The sequence below is a fragment of the Stegostoma tigrinum genome, chromosome 2, assembly GCF_030684315.1.
Source record: "Stegostoma tigrinum isolate sSteTig4 chromosome 2, sSteTig4.hap1, whole genome shotgun sequence".
Classification (NCBI taxonomy): Eukaryota; Metazoa; Chordata; class Chondrichthyes; order Orectolobiformes; family Stegostomatidae; genus Stegostoma; species Stegostoma tigrinum.
In genome coordinates, this window is record NC_081355.1 from 129,736,102 (window position 1) to 129,762,670 (window position 26,569).

A 26,569-nucleotide genomic window follows, 5' to 3' on the forward strand; every position below is an offset into this window, starting at 1 on the left:
GAGATATATTTAGGATGGTTTGTAAATATTTCTAAACTACAGGTACAGGTCCAAATCATTGTATGGTAGTTCAGAATGTGGACACTGATGAAAAAAAAAGATATTTTAGTACAGATTTCTTTTCCTTGCAGTTCACAGAACATTTCGAAGGAATTCCAATTCAAGGAAAAAAACCAACATTTACATTCCATGAGAGGAATATACAGACTGTTTGAAAAGTGGAATCTCACCAGTACAGCACGACCATGTAAATGCACCAAAAATGCAGATCTTCACTTAACAGCCAGGCTAATTTTAAAATGCCCTGACAAATGAACAAGTGAATTGCTATAATCTCTTTTGTTCAGTTGAAACAAGCACAGTACATCTGTGTTAATAAAATGTGAGGCTGGATGAACACAGCAGGCCAAGCAGCATCTCAGGAGCACAAAAGCTGACGTTTCGGGCCTAGACCCTTCATCTAGGCCCGAAACGTCAGCTTTTGTGCTCCTGAGATGCTGCTTGGCCTGCTGTGTTCATCCAGCCTCACATTTTATTATCTTGGAATTCTCCAGCATCTGCAGTTCCCATTATCTCCAGTACATCTAAGTACCTGCTCCTGCTGTCTGCAAAAACAGGAAGCCACTGACTGTGCCCAAGCAGTCTGCACTTGTCAGAACTCCAAAAACATCCAACATTAGGTGCGAGCTGAACAACATTTGTTGGATAATCCTGAGTGCGTGAAGAATTATGCTGATAACCAATTTAGGGTTACAGTCAGGTTTGCTGTGTATGTGCTTGGATGAAATAGAAACAGCACGTATTAATACACAGGATCCTGTTCTGTGTGGACAGAAAGCATTTTTAAGTACGCCAATTCAAACATGTTAGTGGAAAATGTTTGGGCAAGTGGGATTTGAATCCAGGGTTTCTGGTCCAAACATACAGACACTACTATGACACTAGGTTTCTTTCTTTGCAGACGCAGATTTCAATATCAACCTGTTCAGACTTGTATTTTGGACAGGTGTGACTTGAACTCTGGCTTTCTGTCCCAGAGGAATGGACACTACACCGCTATCAGCCCTCCTTACAGGAAGAAGGTATTTTCTAAGAAACCTGATCAGAGATGTTATTGCATACCTCTGGAGTAGGTGGGACTTGAACCCAGGCTTCCTGGCTCAGAAGTGGGGACACTCATCACTGTGATACAAAAGCTTTCAAATTGTAGGGACAAATAATTCAACAAATTTGGTCACAGTTGGTTCATGTCGCAAGACAATGCACTGACCATTTGGAGTGAACTTGCTGAGTTTAACAATTAAACCAAGTCTGGCTGTTAGCATTAATTGGTGCATTGTGCATGAGAACATAACTACCGATCAGAATCGACTGGGATCAGTCTTGGGACCACAACTGGTTACTAAATAAAAACCAAAAGAACTGCGTATGCTGTAAATCAGGAACGGAAACCGAAGTTGCAGGAAAAGCTCAGCAGGTCTGGAAGCATCTGTGAAGGAAAAAAACAGAGTTAACATTTTGGGTCCCATCCTCAGAACTCATGGTGGCTGGAAAAACGTTGTCTTATATACAGAAAATAGAGAGGGGGTGGAGTAGGGAGTAAACGATAGGATAGAGCCCAAAGAGAGAACAGCAGTTGGACAGACAAAGGGAGTTGCTAACCATCAGGCTGGGAGGGTGAATAGTTGTTAATGGGGACTGTTAGTGACTAAAAACAGGGGGTATGTAATGGCAGGTCATGTGGTAAGGCCTGGTGTGTGGGGCAGGGGGCTGGGACATGGAGAGTTCAGGCCCTAAAATTATTGAACTCGACATTGTATCCAGAGGGTTGCAGGGTTCCCAAGTGGAAAATGAGGTGCTGCTGTTCCAGCTTGCACTGAGCTTTGCTGGAACAGTGCAGCAAGCCAGGGGAAGAGATGTTGACCAGGGAACAATGGCAGGCAACAGGTAGTTCAGGGTCTTTTTTGTGAGCAGAATGTAGATGTTTTGAGAAGCGGTCACCCAGTCTATGCTTCATTTCACCAGTGTGGAGGGGACTACATAGTGAGCAGCAAATGCAGTAGACTAAATTCTGGGAAGTGCAGGTGAAGTGTAGCTTTACCAAGAAGGTATGTTTGGGCCCATGGATAGTGGGAAGAGAGGAGGTAAATGGGCAGATGTTACACGTTCGCCGGATACAGGGAAAGGTGCCTTGGGACTGGTGGGGGTGAAGGAAGAGTGGACCAGTGTGTCCCTGATGGAATGGTCCCTGTGGAAGGCGGACAAGGGAGGGGACAGAAATGTGTGTCCAGTGGTGGCATCTTGCTGGAGGAGACAGAAATGGCATCTGATGATCTTCCAGATATGGATGCAGGTGGGATGGTAGGGGAGAATAAGGGAAGCCTATCGCTGCTGCGGGAGGCAAGAGAAGGGGTGAGGGCAGAATTGCAGGAGGTGGGTCGGACCCGGTTGAGGTCCCCGTCGACAACGGAGCTGGGGAACCCCCAGTTGAGGAAGAAGGTAGACATATTGGAGGCTCGCTTATCAAAGTTGGCCTCGTCTGAGCATGTGTGAACGAAACGGCGGAACTGAAAGAATGGGATGGAATCTTTATAGGAAGCAGTGTGTGGGGGTGTATAACCCAGGTAGCTGTGGGAGTCAGTGGGTTTATATCTGTTTCCATTTCTGTAGACAGATGGGCCACTAATATCCACTATAAACCCACTGACTCCCACAGCTACCTGGATTACACATCCTCACAGCCCATTTCCTGTAAAGCTCCATCCCATTATTTCAGTTCCACCGTCTCCTTCGCACATGTTCAGACAAGGCCAACTTTGACAAGGGAGCCTCCAAAGTGTCCACGTTCTTCCTCAACCGAGAGTTCCCCAGCAGCGTTGTCGACACGGCCCTCAACCGGGTCCGACCCATCTCTTGCACTTCCACCCTCACCCCTTCTCTTCCCTCCTGCAACAGCGATAGGGTTCCCCTTGTCCTTACCTACCATCCCACCAGCATCCACATTCAGATCATCAAATGCCATCTCTGCCTCCTCCAGCGAGACACCACCACCAGACACATTCCCCTCCGCTCCCCTCCCTTGTCCACCTTCTGCAAGGACCGGCCCTTCCAGGACACACTGGTCCACGCTTCCTTCACCTCCAACATCCCGCTGTAGCCCCACGGACCCTTTCCCTGTAACTGGCAAAGGTGCAACACCTGCCATTTACCTCCTCCCTCCCCACTCTCCAAGGGCCCAAACATAGCTTCCAGGTGAAACAATACTTCACCTGCACTTCCCAAAATCTAGTCTACTGTATTCGCTGCACACAATCTGGTTTCCTCTACACTGGGGAGATGAAACTTGGACTGGGTGAATGCTTTGCAAAGTATCTACGTTCTGCTCACAAAAAAGATACTGAACTACCTGTTGCCTGCTACTTTAACACACCACCCTGTTCCCAGGCCAGCATCTCTCTCCCTGGTTTGCTGCAGTGTTCCAGCAAAGCTCAGCACAAGCTGGAAGAACAACACCTCATTTTCCACTTGGGGACCCTGCAACCCTCTGGGTTCAATGTCGAGTTCAATCATTTTAGGGCCTAAACTCTCCCACGTTCTAGCCCACTACCCCACACACAGGGCCCTGTTATTACATAACCTGCCATTACACACCACCTCTTGTTAGTCGCTAATAGTCCCCATTAACTATTCACCCTTCCAGCCAGATCATTATCAACTTTATCTGTCCAACTTCTCTTCTCTCTCGTTGGGCTCGATCCTATCCTTTACTCCCTCCCCCATCCCCTCCCTATTTTCTGCAAGTAAGCTGATGTTTCCCAAATACCATCAGTTCTGAGTAAGTGCCACTGGGCTTGAAATGTTAACTCTAATTTCCCCACCCTGACAGATGCCGCCCAATCAGCTGTCCTTTCCCAGCAACTTCTGTTTTTGTGCCACACCCGGTTACAACATATAATGACTGGATGAGGGAAATGAATGTACTGTAACCAGCTTTATGGATGATGCAAAGATAGGTGGGAAAGCAAGTGGCAAAGATGATACAAAGATGATACAAAGATTCTGCAGAGAGAGATAGTCAAGTTAACTGAGTGGATGAAAACTTGGGCTGATGGAATTTGATGTGAGGAATTATGAGGTAATGCACTTTATCAGGAAGAATAGTGGAGCTATTATTTAAATGGATAAAGACTGCAGAAACCCAGAGAACAGAAGGACTTAGGAGTCTGCTGCCATGGGGAACAAATGAGACTAGCATCCCAGTTCAGTGTGTAATAGGCAAAGCAAACAGAATGTCTTTATTTCAAAGGGAATGGAATAGGCAGCTAGGAAGATTTTGCTAAAACTAATGAAGATGTTAACCAGACCACAGTTGGAATACTGTCAACAATCTGAAAGATAAGGAAAGATATAATGGCATTTATGCCATCCGGGGAAGGTTCACAAGGCCAACAGCATGTACTCCTCAGAATCTTACATTTCAATATATTTCAACTGTTTTTAAACTGCAATTAGTACTGGCCCAACTGTTCCCAGGAATCAGTTTTATGATTATTATCCAAACTGTGTCAAGTACATCCAAACCTATCCCTCCTTCAATAATGAGCCTGAACCCATATGAAGTAGTCTAATAAAGTATCTAACCATACTCTGCTCATTTATTCTTCCAAAATAGACAATCGAGTTGTCCCACATTATACTCTGCTAACTTTCTGCCTGCTCACTGGACAGTTATCTGCCATTTTTGTGACATTAATACACATTGTATACTTTGGAGTCTCTGTGATATTCTAACAGTTAACATTTGCTAATCTGAAAATGACCTCTTCATCCTGAATCTATTTTCTGTGAATTCCGATATTCTAGCCATCCCAATAGATGATCCCCAAAACCAGAATCTCTGAGCATGTGCAGGAATCTTTCATATAATACCTTCTTAAATGTGTCTTAAAAATTCAAATAAATAAATGATTCGCCTTCAGCCAGCTTGCTTCCTCCACTCAAAGAACAAATTTGCTAAACACAATTTCAAAATGGGTGCCTTGAAATGACCCTCTGTGGATGTCATAAGAGGAACATAAGAAGATGACACCAAGCCTCTGTCACTAAGTAGAAAAGTTGCAGAGTCTCAAAACGCTGAGTGTAGGGAATGGAAAGGGCCGGGGGTTGGGGGGGGTGGGGTGGGGGGGATAAAGAGAGATACGATGGCAGGAGGGATGGTTCCAGGTGATGGGAAAGAAATGAAGTTTGTTAAAAAGACAGCTTTAAAAATAAGTTGTATTTATTGTGTAACTGAGGTAATCTTTTGTCATTGGTAAATAGTATCCTGTTAAATCATCTTAAAATCAATGGGAAGAAAGATGCTGTGCACACTCAACATAACATTACTATTTCAAGGTATTTTTACTTCTAATTATATGTTATTTATATTTTCAACAGGTTTGTCTGTCACAATCAAGTTGAAAAACCCAGCGGAACTCCAACACTGCAACCTGTACCAATAAATTACCAGAACTATCTAATTATGTATCTTGTCCCTTAAAAAAAACTCCCGATACAAAACATTAAATATCATGCTTATGCATCTCACAACTGGAAAACATTCAGAATATATTGGAACTTCCCATGAGTTCACCTCTCTTCCAATCATCAACATTATCCCTGCTAGCTTGTGGAATATATCGCACGATGCAAAACCATTATTCTTTGCTGTTTAATCCTTGCTCCTAACCACATAGATATAAATACCAACCAATCAGGGCTTCCAGCACCTTTGGAATACCAGATACATTTATAACACTTTCGCTTTTATTCATTCATAGGATATGTGCATCACTGGTTAGGCAAGCCTACAATATCCATCCCAAATTGTCCTTCAGAAGGTGGTGGCAAGGCCTTCTGGAATTGCTGCAGTGCATGTGTTGTAGGAAGGGAGTACCAGATTTTAACCCAGTGACCGTGGAGGCACTGCATATTGTTCCAGGTCAAGGTACTGGCTTGGAGGAAAACATGGAATTAGAAGTGGTCCCATGTGCCTGATGTCCTTGTCCTTCAAGAAAAGGAAGCTCATAGGTCTGGAATGTGCTGTCTAAGAAATCATGGTGAGCTGTTGCAATGTGTCATGTAGATGGTGTACAGTGATGTCACGATAAGTGGGTGGTGAAGGGAACCAATTTTGAAGATATTAGATGGGGTGCCAAAGAGACGGCTACTTTGTACTGAGTGATGTTGTGATTCTTCAGAGTTGTTGGTGTTTTACTCATCCAGGCGAATGAGGAGAACTCCATTACACTCCAGAATCATGCCTTCGAGGTATTGGACAGGCTTTGGGAATCAAAAGGTGAGTTACTCATCACATGATTACTAGCCTCTGACCTTTGTTATAACAAAGAACAAAGAAACCTGCAGCACAGGAACAGGCCCTTCGGCCCTCCAAGCCTGCACCGATCAAGATCCTCTGTCTAACCTGTCATCTATTTTCTAACGGTCTGTGTCCATTTGCTCCCTGCCCATCCATGTACCTGTCCAAATATATCTTAAAAGACGCTAACGTGTCTGCGGCTACCACCTCCACTGGCAACGTGTACCAGGCACCCACCACCCTCTGAACTTTCCACGCATATCTCCCTTAAACTTTCGTCCCCTCACTTTGAACTCATGACCCCTAGTAATTGAGTCCCCCACTCTGGGAAAAAGCTTTTTGCTATCCACCCTGTCTATACCCCTCATGATTCTGTAGACCTCAATCAGGTCCCCCCCTCAATCTCCGTCTTTCTAATGAAAATAATCCTAACCTACTCAACCTCTCTTCATAGCTAGCACCCTCCATACCAGGCAACATCCTGGTGAACCTCCTCTGCACCATCTCCAAAGCATCCACATCCTTTTGGTAATGTGGCAACCAGAACTGTACACAGTACTCTAAATGTGGCCGAACCAAAGTCCTATGCAACTGCAACATGACCTGCCAACTCTTGTACTCAATACCCTGCCCAATGAAGGAAAGCATGCCATATGCCTTCTTGATCACTCTATTGACCTGCTTTGTCACCTTCAGGGAACAATGGACCTGAACACCCAGATCTCTCTGTTCATCAATTTTCCCTAGGACTTTTCCATTTACTGTATAGTTCGCCCTTGAATTTGATCTTCCAAAATGCATCACCTCGCATTTGCCCGGATTGAACTCCATCTGCCATTTATCTGCCCAAATCTCCAGTCTATCTATATTCTGCTGTAATTTCTGACAGTCCCCTTCACTATCAGCTACTCCACCAATCTTAGTGTCAGCTGCAAACTTGTTGATCAGACCACCTACACCTTCCTCCAAATCATTTACATATATCACAAACAACAGTGGTCCCAACACAGGTCCCTGTGGAACACCACTGGTCACAGGTCTCCAATTTGAGAAACTCCCTTCTACAAATACCCTCTGTCTCCTGTTGCCCAGCCAGTTTTTTATCCATCCAGCTAGCACACCCTGGACCCCATGTGACTTCACTTTCTCCATCAGCCTGCCATGGGGAACCTTATCAAACGCCTTACTGAAGTCCATGTATATGACATCTACAGCCTTTTCCTCAATCAACTTTGTCACGTCCTCAAAGAATTCTATTAAGTTGGTAAGACATGACCTTCCCTGCACAAAACCATGTTGCCTATCACTGATAAGCCCTTTTTCTTCCAAATGGGAATAGAACCTATCCCTCAGTATCTTCTCCAGTAGCTTCCCTACCACTGACATCAGGCTCACCAGTCGATAATTACCTGGATTATCCTTGCTGCCCTTTTTAAACAAGGGAACAACATCAGCAAGTCTCCAGTCCTCCGGGACCTCACCCGTGTCTAAGGACATTGCAAAGATATCTGTTAGGGCCCCGGCTATTTCCTCTCACACTTCCCTCAGTAAACTGGGATAGATCCCATCCGGACCTGGGGACTTGTCCACCTTAATGCCTTTTCGGATACCTAACACTTCCTCCTTCCTTATGTCAACTTGACCTAGACTAAGCAAACAACTATCCCTAACCTCAACATCCATCATGTCCCTCTCCTTGGTGAATATTGATGCAAAGTACTCATTAAGAATGTCACCCATTTTCAGTTGCAGTAACAACAGTATGTGTGTCTCTAGTCAAATTCGGTTTCCAGTCAATGGTAACCTTCAGGATAATAACATTTCAGCATTCAGCAGTAACAGTGTCAGTGAATGTCAATGGGCAATGGTTACAATCTTTTGTGATAGAGGTGGTGATTTTCTGGCTCTTGTGTGATGAAAATATCATTTGATTGGACATTGCTCACATCCACTTTCCTGCCCTTTCCCCATAAACCTTCATTCCACAACTGATCAAGAAGTTTTCTATCTTCACCTTAAACATACACAAGGACTCTGCCCCACAGTTCTCAATGGTAAGGAGTTCCAAAGACAATCAAACCTCCGAAGAAATTCCTCCTCATGTCAGTTTTAAATTGGTACCTTTTTATTCTGAGACTACGCCCTCTGGTCCTAGACTTCCAATGAGGAGAAACATCCTCTCTACATTTACCCTGTCAAACCCTAATGAATCCTACATGTTTCAATGAGATCGCTCATTCTTCCAAACTCCACTGAGTCCCAAACTGTTTAACCTTTGCTTGTTAGACAATGCCCCCATATCAAAGATCATCCTCTGAACCTTATCTAAAATGCCTCCAATGAAATGATATATCCCCTTGAATAAGGAGACCAAAACTGCTCACAGCACTCCACATTTGGTCTCACCAGCACTTGGTGTGGTTGCAGTAAGACTTCCCTACATTTATGCTCTAACCCACTTGAAATAAGGGCCAACATCCCATTAGCCTTCCCAACTACCTGCTGCTAGCTTTGTGTTTCATGCACAGGTATTCACAAGACTATACTGCTGTTTTCTGCAACTTTCCTCTGCTTATATAGTACTTTGTTATTTTGTTCGCCCTTCCAAAATGAACACTTCACATTTTCTCACATTTTCCACCATTTACCAACTTCTTACCCACTTGTAAACATTCTGTATCTACCTTGTAACTCACCTATTTTTGTCTCATCTGCAAATTTGGCTAAAGTACATTCCCTTACATTCTCCAAGTCATTAATGTATGAACAGTTGTAGTCTCAGCACTGATCTACGTGGTAACCCACTGGTCACAAGGTGCCAATCCGAAAAAGAACCTCTTATTCCCACTCACTGTTTCTTGCCCGGGAGACAATTCTCTAACCATGCCAATATTATACCTCCAACAGTGGGCCCTTATCTTACGATTAATTATTTTATGAGGTATCTTGTCAAACACCTTCTCAAGGTCCAAATACAAAATGCCTATTGGTGCCTTCTATCTATCTTGCTTGAGGCTTCCTCAAAAATCGTTCATAAATTAGTTAGATACAATTTCCCTTTCATGAAGCCACGGTGGCGGCTTGATTAGCTAAGCTAAAGTAGATCTCCCTCTTGTTGGTTCCCTCACTTCCTGTTGCAGGTTATTAGGTATATTCAAGTCTGAGGGGGCGATGGCGATGGCGATTTAATTGATAGTGGAATTAAGGGTTATAGGGAAAAGCAGAATTAAGGATTGTCAGATCAGACATGATGTCATTGCAAGGAGGAGCAGACCCAATGAGTTGCACTATGTACTTCCAAATCTCTCCTGTAGGAAGATGAAAACGAGACCGGGTAACCATTTGTAGCATACTAACAGTTTATCCATAACAAAGACCATAAGCTTCCACAGCCTGCTACTCCAACTAACCACCATATTTGGTGGCCAATCTCTATCTCAGACTTGCTGCAGTGCTCCAGCAAAGCTCAATGCAAGCTGGTAAATCAGCATTTTCGTTTCTGCTTGAGAACCTGCAGCCTTTGGGACTAAATACTGAGTTCAATAAATACTATGGCCCGAGCATCTTCTTCCATGTCCTTAACCTGACGCACCCAGACGAGACCTTGTTGTCACATGAGCTGCTACCAGAACCAACCCACTGACAGCTGCTCATGGTTAACTCCACTTCCTCTCCTCAGAATTCTGCCAGATCTGCTGAACTTTTCCAGCTACTTTTGTTTCCGTTTCTCATTTCTAGCATCCACGCTTCTTTGCTTTTTTGTCATTTCTGGGGCCTCGGTTTACCTGGTTTCATACCATTTTATCACTTTTTAGACATTGTAGTGGTTCATAAGTCAACCATGCTGCTGTGGATCTGGAGTCACATGTCAGCCACAGGTAAGGATCAGAGATTTCCTTCAATAAAGAACATTTATATATCTCTGGGGTATTTAAATCTCACAGTACGCTATGGTGAAGAGTTCTTATGAGATACAGAAATTCATGCTCATTATGTATATTGGAATGGGGATATAGTTGAGGGTCAACTTAAAATAGATGCCGGGGGAAGGGAGGTGGAATAAGGGAGAGAGATGTTTGACAGTGTGAATATGAAATTAGGCAAATGCCAAGAGGAAATGAGAACTAGTATTCAAAAGGGGTGCAGGCAAGTAGCGCAGTATATTGAGAAGGGGAAGAAGAGCGTCAGTGTGAACTGGAGGTGAAGGTGAGGAGATTTTGCAGTGAAGTGCAAAGACTGTTCATTTGAATTAGCCAGGTAAGAGAAGATAATCGGTGACAGGAGCAAAATGTTAGTATGGATCAGGAGGTTGGAAAGGAGTGTTTGCATAAATTCAGGTGGGATGGAAAGAAAGAGGGGCAAAGAGGTGAATGTCAGCATGAACTTAGCACAAGAGTGTGAACAGCAACTGGGCAAATGAAACGATTCATGTTTTTGGAAGGCACACATGCCTTAGAAACGTATTTAACTCAAGCAAGATGGGTAAGTCGTAAACAGAGGATACTGACTCCGTAGTGGTGGTGGTGGGGGGGGGGGCGCATTAGTCAAGGTTTATAATCTGTGCTCCTTAAAGAAGCATGAAGGATATCAGTAGATCTGGCAATATCTGTGGGAAGAAAGCAGAGATATTTTTTGAGCCTGGTGACTCCTCAGTAGAACATCTTTGCTGTTTTTGTTTCTGATCTCCAGCATCCCCAGTCCTTTGCTTTAATTTATTGAAGGATATCAGTAACTTATTGGGTAAAGAATCTCGGCAGAGAACTTGATTCCTAACAACCCATCATTTACCTTGAATATTTAGTAACTTGGGGACTTCAAAAGCAGAGAGAGCTCGTTCACTGGTCTCTGAGACAATACTTTACCATCTTGATTGCTGAGCAGAGTAAAGGACCGGCAAAAATTCGAGTGGTTTTTCTGGGGCATTATACACTGCTCCTTTAGGCATTAGTCTTTGATGCAGGGCATGCTCCTACACACTACACATGACCTGGTTTATCAAGGGGAACAAGGGAGGGAAGATTAGCAATTGCTTGCGTTTTCTTTTAAGATGATATAAGGGATTCTGGTGGTCACTGGGTTAAAGCTCAGGTTTCTAAGTGACAAATTCAAGCAAAACAATCTGCTTCTAAGTCCTCCTATCAAATATCAATTCATTATTACAAGCAATTACGTCACGAATAATTCAACCAGGATCAATTAACATGGAGAAAACAGTTGTAGAATGGATGGTTGTGGGCCTGAATACCTCACAGCAAAGGACAAAACTGATCTGAAAGATATTAATTCTATCTTTTTTTACGAAAAACAGGTATTAACAGTGCCGAGGTGCAAAATAACCTTTTTCTGTACATGTTGCTGATTGGAGCAGTTAACACTGAACTCCTACCCATAGAACAATTTGATTGCAATAAATGAGAGTGAAGGTTTCCACAATTTTTGAACATGTCAGCATCATATCAGTAAACTGAAAATGCTTAAATCAAAGTCACCTATGTACTCATTTAAATTTTGGTGCTTAATACCAATGTATAAAATGTTGCTAAGTTAAGCAAAGGCCTCCAGAGTGATTGGTGATTTCTTTTAAATGAAGTTAATGGGAAGAAATTAAATGCTTTAAATGTGTTGAAGATGATATGAAATTTTAAAGTACAATAATGCACTAAACTATATTACTATGAATTAAGGAAGGTGGCATTACATTATAATGTACGAATTTATAAAGACCAATTTAAAGCAGATTTTGTTTGTTCCTCAAGATACAGCAAATGAGACAATACGGAAAAGAATACAAGAAAGTAAGAAAGTAAGACAAGTAGGATTTCTGAAGAAGGGTCCTGACCCAAAAACGGCAAGCTTTCCTGCTCCTCTGATACTGCTTGGCCCGCTGTGTTCATCCAGCTTCACATCGTGTTATCACAAGAAAGTAAGAGATGCTTTTCAGTGAACGTGAAAACGATTACTGTTTAATATTGAACAAAGTACACACACATGATTCACAACAGATGAAACAGGTAAATATGCAAATAAATCTTGATGAACTACTTTCATCTTGTTCTAGAGATTATGATTACCAAAGCCTTCACTTGGCTTTCATCAGGACAGAATTGCAAGAATACCCATTTCAAGGGGAATAACAATATATGCTTCCCAAGAACTATATTTCTCTAATACAATGCCTCTACCAATCATTTCACAGTGAGGTAAATCATGTGATAATTCCTAGAGGAGAGGAAAGTGTGATTTACAACCAATCATCTGCAAACCTCCTTGACAAATTGCAATTAGCCTGTAATTATCCTCAGAATTTATTGAGACTACTTCCTCACATGGAATAACTTCAGAAACAGGGTTTTGTTTTTAATCAAGTCAAGCAGGTTAGGAGCTCAAAATCTTAATTATGCTCTTGACCACAAGCCAGCAATGCACAGGAGAATAATACCTTTTCTCAATACCTTTTAAGTCACTGAAGTCTGTCAGCAACCGTCAATAGTACAACAGTATCTGTGCAGTTCAGCTGGGATTTTCTGTAACTTTGAAATAAATTTCAGTCATCATCAGAATGTTGGAAAGAAGCATAGATAGCCTTTGTTGCATGTACATTATCTCAGCACAATAAACTAGCTGAGGGCCCTGCAGAAATTTCAAGGTAATGATTCTGGCGAAGTATTGATAATCTCTCAATTTCACTCATTATAGCGATTTGCACCCTAGAGTTGACGCATCCTGTTCACCACAAGTATTTCCAGGTAATGAAACAATGAAAAAATGATAACTTCAACTGACCATTATTAAACGTCAATTATTTTAGTTATTTCCATGAAATTAAGTTAGTTATTCCTTTGTATCTGACTTAAACATAATGTTGATCACCTTTTCTAAAAAAGCAAAGTGGTCTTCCAACTTCTTACTTAAAAAAATGTTTTGAATTTTAGTAGCGGAACTTCTCCATCAATTTTCCCAGTTTCGCATGGCACAGTTTTCATTTTAAACAAGACAACATTTTTAAGAATAGCAGCAGATCAAACTATGGCTCCTTTGAATACATTTCCTAATTCAGCAAATATTCAGAGCCAGTCAACAGTTTTCTAAACATTTCTGACATATCTACCCAATGAATAACTGAACACTTCAAGTAGCGCATCTTTCATTCAGATGGTGATCCACGAGAGGCACTGTGGGTGATAGTTTCAGGGCAGGGAGTGAAGGACGGAATAGAAGGAAACATGATCAACTAATATAACAAAGTGTGAAGGTGGACAAATACAGCAGGCCAAGCAGCATCTCAGGAGCACAAAAGCTGACGTTTTGGGCCTCGACACTTCATCAGAGAGGGGGATGGGGTGAGGGTTCTGGAATAAATAGGGAGAGAGGGGGAGGCGGACCGAAGATGGAGAGAAAAGAAGATAGGTGGAGAGGAGAGTATAGGTGGGGAGGTAGGGAGGGGATAGGTCAGTCCAGGGAAGATGGACAGGTCAAGGAGGTGGGATGAGGTTAGTAGGTAGGAAATGGAGGTGCGGCTTGAGTTGGGAGGAAGGGATGGGTGAGAGGACGAACAGGTTGGGGGGGCAGAGACAGGCTGGGCTAGTTTTGGGATGCAGTGGGGGGAGGGAACGAACTGGGCTGGTTTTGGGATGCGGTGGGGGAAGGGGAGATTTTGAAGCTTGTGAAGTCCACATTGATACCATTGGGCTGCAGGGTTAGTTCCCATTATCCATGATCAACTAATAATTGTTTTTGCCATTCTTCATGTACTCTTGTCCTATTTGTTCTACTGTATAGAATCCTATAATGCAGCAGAGATCATTTGGCCCATCCAGTCTACACCGACACATGAGAAACATCGGACCTTCATCCTCATCCCATTTACCAGCACTTGGTCCATAGCCTTGATTGCTATGATATACATACGCTCATCCAGGTACCTTTTCAAGGATGTGAGGCAACACGCCTCTTCCACACTCTCAGGCAGCACATTCCCAATCATCACCATCCTCTGACTAAAAAAGCTTTTCCTCACATTCTCCCACCTTGAACCCATGTCCCCTTGTGACTGACCCTTTAAATCAGGGCAACAGCTGCTCCTTCTCCACACTGCCCACTCTCATAATCTTGTCACCTCAATCAGATCACCCCTCGATCTTCTCTGCTCCAATGAAAACAACCCAACTGTATCCAAACATTCTTCAAAACTTAAATTTTCTATCCCAGGCAGCATCGTGATGAATGTGCTTGGCACACCCTCCTGTAACATCTTTCACCATGTCAATGTGGTGACCAGAACTGCGCACAGTATTCGAGCTGTGATCTCAACAAAATTCTATTCTGTATGTTGGGGAAAAAAAATTAAAAGCTATTTGCAAATTAAGCACCTAAACGTAATTACCATAGCAAGCCATTTTCAACTAAAGATGCTATCATACACAATGACATTTACAAAGCAGACAGACAATTTTTAACGCCGTAATTGCATCCTCGTTAAACTACATAGGTCATGCATCTACCACACATACTGCTGCACTCTGCTTTACTAAAGCACCTTCATATACTTCACTTATACAATACATTCCAGATGGTACAGACATGTTCAATAGCAAAGGATTGAAAATAGAACAGGTCTTGTTCTGAAGAGAGACTAGCTGCCCCTACAAAATATACAGTAATGCCTAATTCACATACAAGTACCACTGTGGCCTGTAGCTGCTGTCAAAATGTTTTTCTGGGCAAATGTACTCAATCTCATGCTTCTATTGATGACGTTTTTATTTAGCTGTGTGTGTGATTTGATAGACTTCTGCAATGAAATATTGGATGGAACAACACATTTTGAAGCCAGGAAAGATAAACTGATGCAACAACTTAGTAAAACATTCCAATTCCTGGTAGAGTGCTCAGAACTGTAAGAAATACAAACCGCCCATCACCATTACTTTCTGATTTAATGTGCAACTTAGAACACAGAACTCTTACCAATTCACTTGATGCCTGCATCTGACTTGATTCTTTTTTCTAGAAGTAGAGATAACAAAGAATAAAACTACATGGCATAAAAGGCATTGGCATGTGTACTGCACAGATGAACAACAGTGACAGAGGCAACTCATGTTTCAAACATATCGCAGGCATCTTACACATAATCTGTTTTATAGCTGAGACCAATTACTATGATGGGTAGTAAAGTTCCAAGAAGCTTCTGAATTTTAAAGCCCTTCCTTCTTTTTAAGCAGAGTGTGGCCAAAAAGAGCATGCAACCGCTGGGATTTGAACTAAGTGTGAGAGTTCAGGCAAGTGGTGGAGATAGGGAGGGGAGCATTGCTCTGTTATTCCTGCCACTTTTGCAAGGGGCAACTTTGTGGTCGAGGTGTTACTGGCTAGATCTAATAGAGGGCCTGTGTGAACACCAGGGTTTGTTGACGAGGGCAAACAGCAATAAGGAAAGCGTCAGACCTTTTTATTCTCCTTAAGTCGCTAGTTGTTAAAGGGACAGAGATGGCAGTCAGTGGAGTGATATGGTCTTCCTGTCAAATGTGGGAGATCAGGGAACAGTCAACTATCCTTGATGACTATATCTGCAGCTCCTCTCAGATCTCATGGATCAGGTGGAGCAGCAGTTGGCTGCTCAGAAGCATACAGGAAGCAGAGAGTGTAACAGAGCTTCAAGGAGGTGGTCACACTACAGAGTCAGGTAGATGGGTGACAGTCAGGAGATATAGACAGGTAATGCAAGAGTATTCTGCGGCTTTCCCCCTCTCAGACAAGTGTATATTTTAGATACTGTGAGGGGAGATAACCTCTGGTGCAAAAATAGCAGCAGTAGCCAGGTTTTTGGCATCATAATTGCATCACAGCAGAGACAAAGTCCCAACAAGCAATTGTGATAGGGAAATCTCCAGTCAGTGACACAGACAGGTGTTTCTGCAGCCACAAGTGAGATTCCAGGAGTGTGTGCTGCCTCCCTGGTACCAGGGTCAAGGATATCTCAGAGTGGTTGCTGCAAATTCTCAAAGGGGAGTGTGAGCAGCCAGAGGGTGTTGTACACATGGTACCAACATATAGTCATATATTGAAAACAGTCCATATTACAGAACAGGTGGTCCTGAAGGCCTTAAAACACAAAGGGAGACAATACCGAGGACCTGATCAAGTGTCTCTCAGGCCACTGGAGCAAACTAGGGAAGAAATTGTAGTGGCCCTAGCAGAGATATTTGTATCATTGTCAGCCACCGATGAGGTGCCAGAAGACTGGAGGATGGCTAATGTTGTGTCATTATTTCAGAAAGGCTGCTTGGAAAAGCCAGGGAGCCACAGATGGGTGAGCAAGTCGTTGAAGGCATGAAGTTTCTTCAAAGTGGCGCCACAGGTAGACAGGGTGATGAAGAAGGCATATGGCATGCTTGCCTTCATCGGTCAGAGCACTGAATACTTGGAATTGGGACATCAAATTACAGCTGTACAAGACATTGGTTAAGGCTACATATAGAGTACTGCATCAGTTTTGTCACCCTGCTATATGAAAGATATTATTAAACTGAAGAGAGTGCAAAAATGGTTTTCAAGGGTGTTACCAAGACTGGAGGGTTTGAATTATCAGGATAGGACCAGACAGGCTGAGATTTTGCCCCAGGAAAGAAGACGACTGGGGGGTGGCTTTATAAAGTTTTATAAATGATGACAGGCATAGATGGTGAATAACCAAGGTCTTTTCCCCAGGCTACTGGAGTCTAAAACTAGAGGGCATCGGTTTAAGGTCAGAGTGGGTAGATTTAAAAGAGATCTGAGGGCAACTTTTTCACACAGAGATGCATGTATGGAACGAGCTGCCAGAGGGTGTGGTAATGGCAAGTACAATTACAACATTTAAGAGACATTTGGGCACATTCATAGATAGGAAGGATTTAGAGGAACATGGGCAAAATGCAGGTAAACAGGGCTAATTCAGTTTAAGGAACCTCGTTGGCATGGACGAACTGGACAGAAGGATCTGTTTCCATGCTAAATGACTTTATGACACATGAGGTGCAATGGTCTCTAACAGGCACTCAGTAGACATGAGAACTGCTATCAAGGTTTGAGAATCTGCCAATCATTTTCAAAAGGAGTTAACAAACTTTAATAAATTGTAGTAATTCAACTCAAACCAAAGTAAAATATGCATTTGCCTTAAATTGAATCTTTCCTTCAATTAGAAATGGCTGTATAACTTGCTGTGGTAATCCAGACCTGGAATTTGAGTTTGATTTCAATGAAATGCATGTGTAGCAAAGTTGAAAGCAAAATACTTTCAACATTCCCCAATAGCTTTCAATTCATCAACTATTTCTTCTGTGGAAATTATTAAATTATTTACACGTTCTGGTCATCTGACACTGACTCCAATATTGCTCAGACAAATTGGTTCTGCTTACAAAACTAGTCTTTCATAAATCCCACTCTCTTCCATCAGCATCAATCCAAATTGAAGACAACATTCTTCTTCCCTTGAATTTAAAATATGAAAATAATGTACTGTTTTCCATGTTTAATTTACTATTTTCACTTTGTTACTTATTACTTAACAAACTTAATATATAAAACACTGCGCCCAACAAAAAAAATCGATTTGCACATTAAGAAATTGTCGCAAGTCTGCGATTGCAAATGGCACTTTTAAAAAAAATTTGATGGAACAAAATTAAGAATTATCATTCATTCCTTTAATTATTTTTTACCTTGGTAGTAAAATGAATATGTAAGCTGCTCAAAATACAGATGGAAGTTGATAGGACTTTTAGAACATTCTCAAATTGAAATTTAAAAAAAATATCAGCGCAGCGCAGAAAAGAATTCACTGAAGAACACAGCTCAGTACAACAGCTGTGGAACTCCAGCACTGGACATCCATGTGAACAAAACAAATTCAAATCCCAGCTATGGTTGGGACTCATGATTGAGGAACCCATAGGGAAGTTTCAGTAGTTCTCAGCTATGCTGTTGGATGGAGAGGCTCACAATAGCAGCATATTGCATCTCAGAGGGAGTAATTATTGGCAGGGGGTATATACTGTTCTGAAAAGCATATCTTTCATCCACCAGTACAAAAAATGGCAAACACAAATCTTTGCCTCAGACTATTTCATCACAGCCAAAGGGAGACAGCACAGACAGCAAATTAGAGGTGGGAGATACAAAAATATTACAATTCCCTCACGTCACCTCCACCCCCACTAATCCTGCGGTACAATGAAACAAGGAGTATATTCTGCCAAGTATGAAAAAGACAACCACGAGGACTGGACCTTTTGAAATAAAATTGCTCAAGCATTTCTATTCATATTAGTGTACAAGAACTGGTCCAGTGTAGAAACACACTTGGATTTCCATTATTTTGCATGTATGCACTTTGACATCACTTATATAAAGCCTAGTAAATAAATACAGCTGAGGTGTTCACAATAACTTCAAGTTCACTTCTAAACAAAATATGTATGTTCTACTTGTGCTTTTAACTCAATGTATCGTAGTTGTTCTTACATTATTAATTTAGCTTTAAAATCATCAAGCATAGCACTTCCTTTTTAACAGCAGAACTGAAGACAAAATTGAAAACTTGGTTGCTTTCCAAATTAGTTACAAAAACAACAATTATGAATTCTGCGATATAAATGTGGCTACTTGAACTACAGTTCAGCAGTTGATTACCACTGCACTGGCAATAGGTCAACTGTACAAATGTAAATTCAACCCCATTATATCAAATTCTGCCTGCGACAAAACAAATCGCTTACTTGTATTAAAAAGTATGGAGGTATATAATTTGTCACCCGAACCAAAGCTTTACATCCTCAGTAATAGTCATGAAGAGTGTTTTGATCAAACACTTGCAGCCTGCTCCAATGATGAAAACATGGGATAAAATATGAATTCTGATATGTTTTAGCCTTGTTTAAAGACTTTAAAACTGTGATGGAGGGAAGATCATGAAATTGTAAAATGGCAACAAATGGAATGAGACACTAATCACAAACCATCCCACCTCATCATATGGTTAAAGATGGATGCCATGAAAAATTACATGACAGACAAACGGTTTCTAGTTATTTAAGTATATCTCCAATTTTCCAGGTGTTCTACGCACCAGCTCCCGAGGGAGGAAGGTTTCTTCCTGCCGGAGAACCAACAGACTGACAGTGCCGCCCATCTTGGTGTTCCTCAGCAGCGTCACCACTTCCTCTTGGACTTTCCCAGTTAGATCTACACCATTTACCTGAAATCACACCAATAAGTCATTATTAACTTCAATCCCAGATCCGCAACAAAGGCAAAAACACAAGATTTGGGCAAGACATTAATTGTGGAGAGGTTAACGGCTACCGAAACTGGTGTTTTTCCTTGGAAATTACTTCTGACAGACAGGTGGAACTAAAAATGAAACTAAGTCAATTTAAGATGATTCCAATGTCCATTTCTCTACATCAGCACCTGGTTCATTGAGGTCTTGTTGACCATAAATCACAGTAACCAGCTGGAAACTTCACTAGTTCAGTTGAGATCCCACACTGACAGTAGCCATCTCAAACTCTCACCATCTATGAATCACACTTCACCGCCATCTTGACCCGGTAATCATTAGAATATTAAGAATACCTGCAGTCTATTGCAGGGATTTATTACGTTGATTTTACCAAGGCTGAAATACCAAAATTGAAAAACTGGATAGAACTACATATTTCTTAAGTGTTAACATCTCAAGATAAACTGGAAATCCATACTTGAGTAAAGGAAATTTTTCATTAACTGGCAACTATGGGACGAGTTGATCCAATATTCTGGCTTATCAAGAGATACGTATAACTACATAAACTTTGACCAAGCAAATCCTTAAGTCATCAACATTCCTCAAAAATCTTTGCAAAAACACACACACCTCCTAAAATCAACGTAAAAACACATTGCTAGTAACAGAAATGTAATGCAGTGGATAGAGACATCACTGCTGTACTTGATTTACAGCAGAAACACTCAGACATCACAGCAGATCAGGTGTTTGTGGTACATAATTTTTACCAGTTTATCAAGAGCAGTAGTTTAAAGTTTGTTGTACATGTCTATGCTTACAAGGAAAAAAGAATTGTGACACAGCTCTCAAAGGAATCATTTACAAGTCTAGCACATTTTTCACATTGTGCTTGAAAACTGTTGATAATTAAACGAGTTGTTGCAGTTGAAGTGTCCACTATTTAAGTGTAAGTTTTCTGTTACATCACCCTCATTTAAATTAACTTTGATTAAGATGTTTCTGTTTGATAATGCATTATTTGCAATCCCTCAAAACGGCTAGTATCAAAGGAGAAGAAAGATTAAAATAACAAGGCTCTGTTTTCAGTTTCACCACTTCAAAATGTTTCGAACCACTACTTGATTTTGAGCCAATCCCTTAAATACTGACAAGATAACAGAAGACATCTAAACAGCAGACATGAAAGACCAGCTGAGTGATGCTCTGCAAGAAGTTGCATTGGTAGTATAAAGCTCTATAATTGAGATTCTGTGCAAAACACACAAGAGAATCTTCTCCTAAAGGAAACGGCCATCTCTAAGAGCAGCAGAGTAGGAGTACAGTATGCAAGCTCCTTCCTGAAACACCATCTGCTTGTACATTTTTTCTTCATTCACTGCTCTCTTTTTCTGAATTTAATCTACTCGACTTGTGTGGAGAGCGAGTTGTGCAGCGCAGAGACCAAACCAACACTGAGGCAAAAGGGGTGCCCTGGCATCTGCAACGATGACAAGCATGGGGAGTGAGCACATTGCAGAGCAGATTGAGCCCTTGTTGAACTTGTAACTTTATTCCTTCATTTTTCAACTTTATAAGGGCTGCATTGTCAAACGTGTAAATTCTTTGCACCAAATATTTTGTAACTAGGTACCATTGTACCGAACGTGGCACCAGGAATGGGGGCTTTGTATACTTTTCACTGTATTCTTGCATCCCTGTACTCGACAACATGTAACATTAAAACCTATTTCTTAATTTATTTATTATTTATGGAGTGATTCATGGACATAACTGAAAGTATTTTTAAAATCATCTTCTCAGTGATATTCTTTAATATTCGTAACTGCTCCAGGGTATTTGCTCGATCGATTTTGCTCCTCCATCAGTTAAAGCAAAACTCAAAAGCTAAGATGGATAGGACTCTCGTTTTAATTCAAATTGATATTCCCAAGCATTGAGATAATCCCTTAAATTGGCAGCTGGATGTGTTTGAAGTTTTCTTTGTAGCTCAATCTTTTGATGTATTTGTCCAACTCCTGAACTGTGTCAATCTAGGGTCAGAGTTGCAGTCCGATAGAATTCTTTCACTTTGCAATATTGTGGCACCATTATACTAAATTAGTCAATAAATGTGAAGAAATAGATCAAATTGAAGTTTTTTTTTGTAAAATTCATTCATGGGATCCACGCACCCTGCTAGGCTAGCACTTGCAGCCCAGAGGCAGTTATGAGTCAACCAGATTGCTGTGGGTCTGGAGTCATCACATAGACCAGACGAGATCAGGACAGCAGATTTCCTTTCCTCCTGGACATTAGTGAATCAGAGGGAATTTTATGGTGATCAACACTGGTACAGGGTCACCATTGAGTCAGGTGTCCATTTTTAGTGAATTCAAAGTTCAATATTTATATGGGATTCAAAACAAAGTCCCCAAAGTACTGTTTCAGAGATAGCAGAAACTGCAGATGCTGGAGAATCTGCGAGAAAGTGTAGAGCTGGATGAACACAGCAGGCCAAGCAGCATCAGAGGAGTAGGAAAGAAGCGGGGTCTAGGCCCGAAACATCATCTTTCCTGCTCCTCTGATGCTGCTTGGCCTGTTGTGTTCATCCAGCTCTACATCTTGTTTTCCCCAAAATACTGGCCCAGTGAACATTCTAAAAGCCCGATCAATTTCGACCTGTATTACCACAACACCAGCACCTCTCGGAAATTTAATTAGAATTCAATATAACCTCACTAACCCTCTCCACTGACCTACTAGCTTCCACTTCCATCACAAAACAGCCTACTCCTAGTAAAGAGGCCTATCTAGGAAAAAATGGTAGCCACTGGATTGCACGAGGTCAAAAGTCACACAACACCGGGTTATAATCCGACAAGTATATTTGAAATAGAACAGTCCAGGCCCTTTGGCCTGTGATGTTGTGCCCAACCATCACCCTAAACCTAAGATCGATCTGACCTCCATCCCTACCTCATAATATCATCCATATGCCTATCTAATAGTCACTTAAATGCTCCTAATGAGGCTGACTCCACTACCCTCTCTGGCAATGCATTCCATTCCCTGACCTCTGAGTAAAGAACCTACCTCTGACTTCTCCCCAATATCTATCTCCACTCACTTTAAAACTATGTCCACTCGTAATAGCTACCTCCACCCTAGGAAAAAGTCTATTCTATGTATTCCTCTGATCATTTTGTCCACCTCTATCAAGTCTCCTCTTATCCTTCGTCGTTCTAAAAAGAAAAGTGTGAGCTCTCTCAACCTTTCCTCATAAGACCTTCCCTCCATTCCAGGCAACATCCTGGTAAATCTCCTCTGCACCGTTTCCAAGGGTTCCACATCTTTCCTGTAATGAGGTGACCAGAACTGGACACAATACTCCAGATGTGGCTAAAGCTGGCTTTTGTATTGCTGGAGCATAACTTCGCAGCTCTTCAACTCAATCCCTCTATTAATGAAAGCTAACACACCATACGCCTTGTTAACAACTCTATCCACCTGGTTGGCAGCTTTCAGGGAACTACGGATGTGAACCCCAAGATCCCTCTGCTCCTCCACGCTGCCAAGAATCTTTCCATTAACTCTGTATTCTGCTTTCAGGTTTGTCCTTCCAAAATGTATATCACCTCACACTTTTCAGGGTTAAAATCCATCTGCCACTTCTCAGCCCAGTTCTGCATCCCACCAATGTCCTTTTGTAACTGAGAACAGCCCTCCGCACTGTCAACAACGTGACCCATCTTTGTATCATCCGTGAATTTACTAATCCACCCTTCTACTCCTTCATCCAAATCATTTACAAAAATCACAAATAGAAGAGGACACAGAACAGATCCTTGTGGTACACCACTTGTAATTGAGCACCACGTTGAATATTTTCCATCCACTACCATGCTTTGTCTTGTAAGGGTCAGCCAATTCTGAATCCAATCTGCCACATTTCCCCCCTCCCATGCCTCCTTCCCTTCTGCATGAACCTACCCTGGGGAACCTTATCCAACACCTTACTTAAGTTTATGTTTACCACATCCACTGCTTTACCTTCATCCACGTGTTTTGGTCACTCTTCAAAAAAATTCAGTAAGGTTTGTGAAACATGACCTACGCCTCATAAATCCATGCTATCACAAATCAAACTGTGCCTTTCCAAGTGATCATAAATCCTATCTCAGAGCCCTTTCCAATAATTTGCCCACCAATGACGTAAGACTGACTGGCCTGTAATTTCCAGGGTTATCCCTACTCCCTTCTTTGAAAAAGGGAACGACGTTTGCCTCTCTCCAACCTTCTGGCACTATACCCGTGGACAGTGGAGACAAAAACATCATTGCCAAAGGCCCCACAATCTACTTCCAAGCTTCCCATAGAATCCTTGGATAAATCCCATCAGGTTCAGGGACTTAACTATCTTCAACTTCCTCAAAATTCCTACTACATCTTCCTTACTAACATCGACCTCCTCTAGCCGACCAGCCTTTTTGACACTGTCCTCCTCTTCAACTAGGTCCCTCCCAGTTGTAAATACCGAAGAAGAGTATTCATTAATGACCTCACCTATCTCTTTAGGCTCCAAGCACAAATTATCTTTACAATCTTTGATCGGCTCTACTCTTTCCCTGGTTTATCTCTTATTCCTCAGGTAAGTGTGAAAAGCCTTGAAGTTTTCCTTGATCCTATCTGCCAAGGTTTTCTCATGCCCCCTTAGAGCTCTCCATAGCCCTTTCTTCAACTCCTTCCTGGATAACGTGTATCCATCTAGAGCCTTTTCCATTCCTTGTTTCCTAAACCTTACATAAGCATCCTTCTTCCTCTTAACCAGTCATCCGACCTCTCTTGAGAACCCAGGCTCCCTCACTGGACCGCAGCTTCCCTGCCTGCTAGGGACAAACATATCGAGCACACGGAGTATGCATTCCTTAAACAATCTCCACATTTCTATAGTGCTTTTCCCTGACAGCATCTGTTCCCAATTTATGTTACCCATTTCTTGCCTAACAGAATTGTAATTACCCTTCCCCCAATTATAACCCTTACCCTGCTGTATGCACCGATTCTTTTCCACGACTATTGTTGCTACCACCAAAATGGTCTCCTACCAACAGGTCTAACACTTGGCTCGGTTCATTGCCAAGCACCAAATCCAAAGTGGCCTCGCCTCGTGTTGGTCTATACACATACTGTATCAGGAATCCTTCCTGAATGCACTGGATAAAATCTGCAGCATCTAAACCATTACAACTAAAGTGTTTCCAATCAATATTTGGAAAGCTGAAGTCAGCCCTGACTACAACCTTGTGGCTTCTGCACCTTTCCAATATGTGCCTCCCAATCCACTCCTCTGCAACTATGAGGGTGTCTGTAAAAAACCCCCAACAAGGTGATTGCTTCTTTCTTGTTCCCGACATCAACCCAAACTGACGCTGTGGACATGTCTTTCTTGAGCTGCCTTTCGGTAGCTGCTATACTAGCCCTGACTAGCAATACGACTCCCCCACCTCTTTTTCCACCCTCCCTCTTTCTTTTAAAGCATCTAAATCCCAGAACTTCCAACAATCATTCTTGTCCCCGCGTTACCCAACTGTAATGGCCACAATATCACCAAATCAATATTCTTTTCCTAAGTTTTGGAGTGCTGCTCCTTTATCGGGTCACCAGGGAGAAAAGGTACAGGGAAGGCTGGAACAATCCTGTCATGTTATGGACATAAATAATAGACAGGAAGGAACAATGAGAGGACAAATCAACAAAGAAATTCAAGAGCTCAAATAGCTAAGGTGAACAAAGAAAATGAAAGCAACAAGCAGAAATTTGTAGAAAAGGAACAACAGGACAGCAAAGATTATATTAGAAATATTAAAACATACATAAGACTAGTTGAAGGAAAACAGTTGTTTGAGTGCCCCTGGAAAAAAATACACGCTGTCAAAGGCTTTTTGTCTAGCGCTCAACAGGACAACTTGCAAGAATACCAATTCAAGGGAAAGGTCAACATTTATAGAGGAGAGTGACGAATGTTGGCAAACTGTTATCATTTATCAAATAGATTCTAAGTTTAGAGCTGAATGAACACAGCAGGCCAGGCAGCATCATAGGAGCAGGAAAACTGACATTTCAGGTCTGGAACCTTCTTCAGAAAAAAGATCTGAAGAAGGGTCTAGGCCTGAAATGTCAGCTTTCCTGCTCCTCTGATGCTGCTTGGCCTGCTGTGTTCATCCAGCTCTACACCTTGTTATCTCAGACTCCAACATTGGCAGTTCCTACTATCTGTCATTGGTAAATGTGTTGCCATGGAGAACATTTAGCCAAAAATGATCAATAGTTGGCCTGGTTTTGTTTAGGTTTAAAACCAGGCAGGTTGGTTCCAATAAGTTAAGGCACTGTCCTCAGAAATGAGTCAGTGAATGGCTGTCACCTACTTTGTTATGCTGAAAAGGGCACTTACATGTCTGTTCATCCCATCTGCAAGGAATAGGACCCTGCTTATTAATATAAATAGCTTGCAGTACATGCAAGTGTGTCACACTGTGTGCACGACTGACAATCCAAAATTGTCTGACAGAATGATTCTTCACACTCAAGACTATCCATCAAATGTAGATCAATCATGGAATTACATGTCATGTTGGGCACTGTGCTGCAAGTTTTTTTTTGAACTAACTAATTAGGTAAATATGGTGTGTGCCTTGTCTGTTGAGAACAGCTCAAAGGATATGGTGTTTGATCTGGTATGTCAATGCTTTGGACATACGAGGCGGCGCAGTGGCTCTGCTGTTAACGCTGCAGGCTCACAGTACCAGGAACCCGCATTTGACTCCACCCTCGGGTGGCTGTCTATATGGAGTTTGCACATTCTCCTCTTGTCTCCGTGGGTTTCGTCTGGGTGCTCCGCTTTTCCTCCGATAGTCTATAGATTAGGTAGATTGGCCAGGCTAAACTTCCCAGTGTCCAGG

General features: G+C 42.0%; 1 protein-coding gene across 6 annotated transcripts in view; it reads right to left on the reverse strand.

Moving 5' to 3' along the window:
• The window catches only part of LOC125463564 (partitioning defective 3 homolog), a 798,969-nt gene that overhangs the window by 283,619 nt on the left and 488,781 nt on the right, over positions 1-26,569 (reverse strand). For all 6 annotated transcript variants that reach the window (XM_048554970.2, XM_048554960.2, XM_048554990.2 and 3 more), the window contains 2 exons: positions 19,470-19,598; positions 15,326-15,364 (listed from right to left, as the gene is read on the reverse strand). In XM_048554970.2, coding sequence (XP_048410927.1) covers positions 15,326-15,364; positions 19,470-19,598 — 168 coding nt within the window. The remainder of the gene's footprint in view (positions 1-15,325; positions 15,365-19,469; positions 19,599-26,569) is intronic.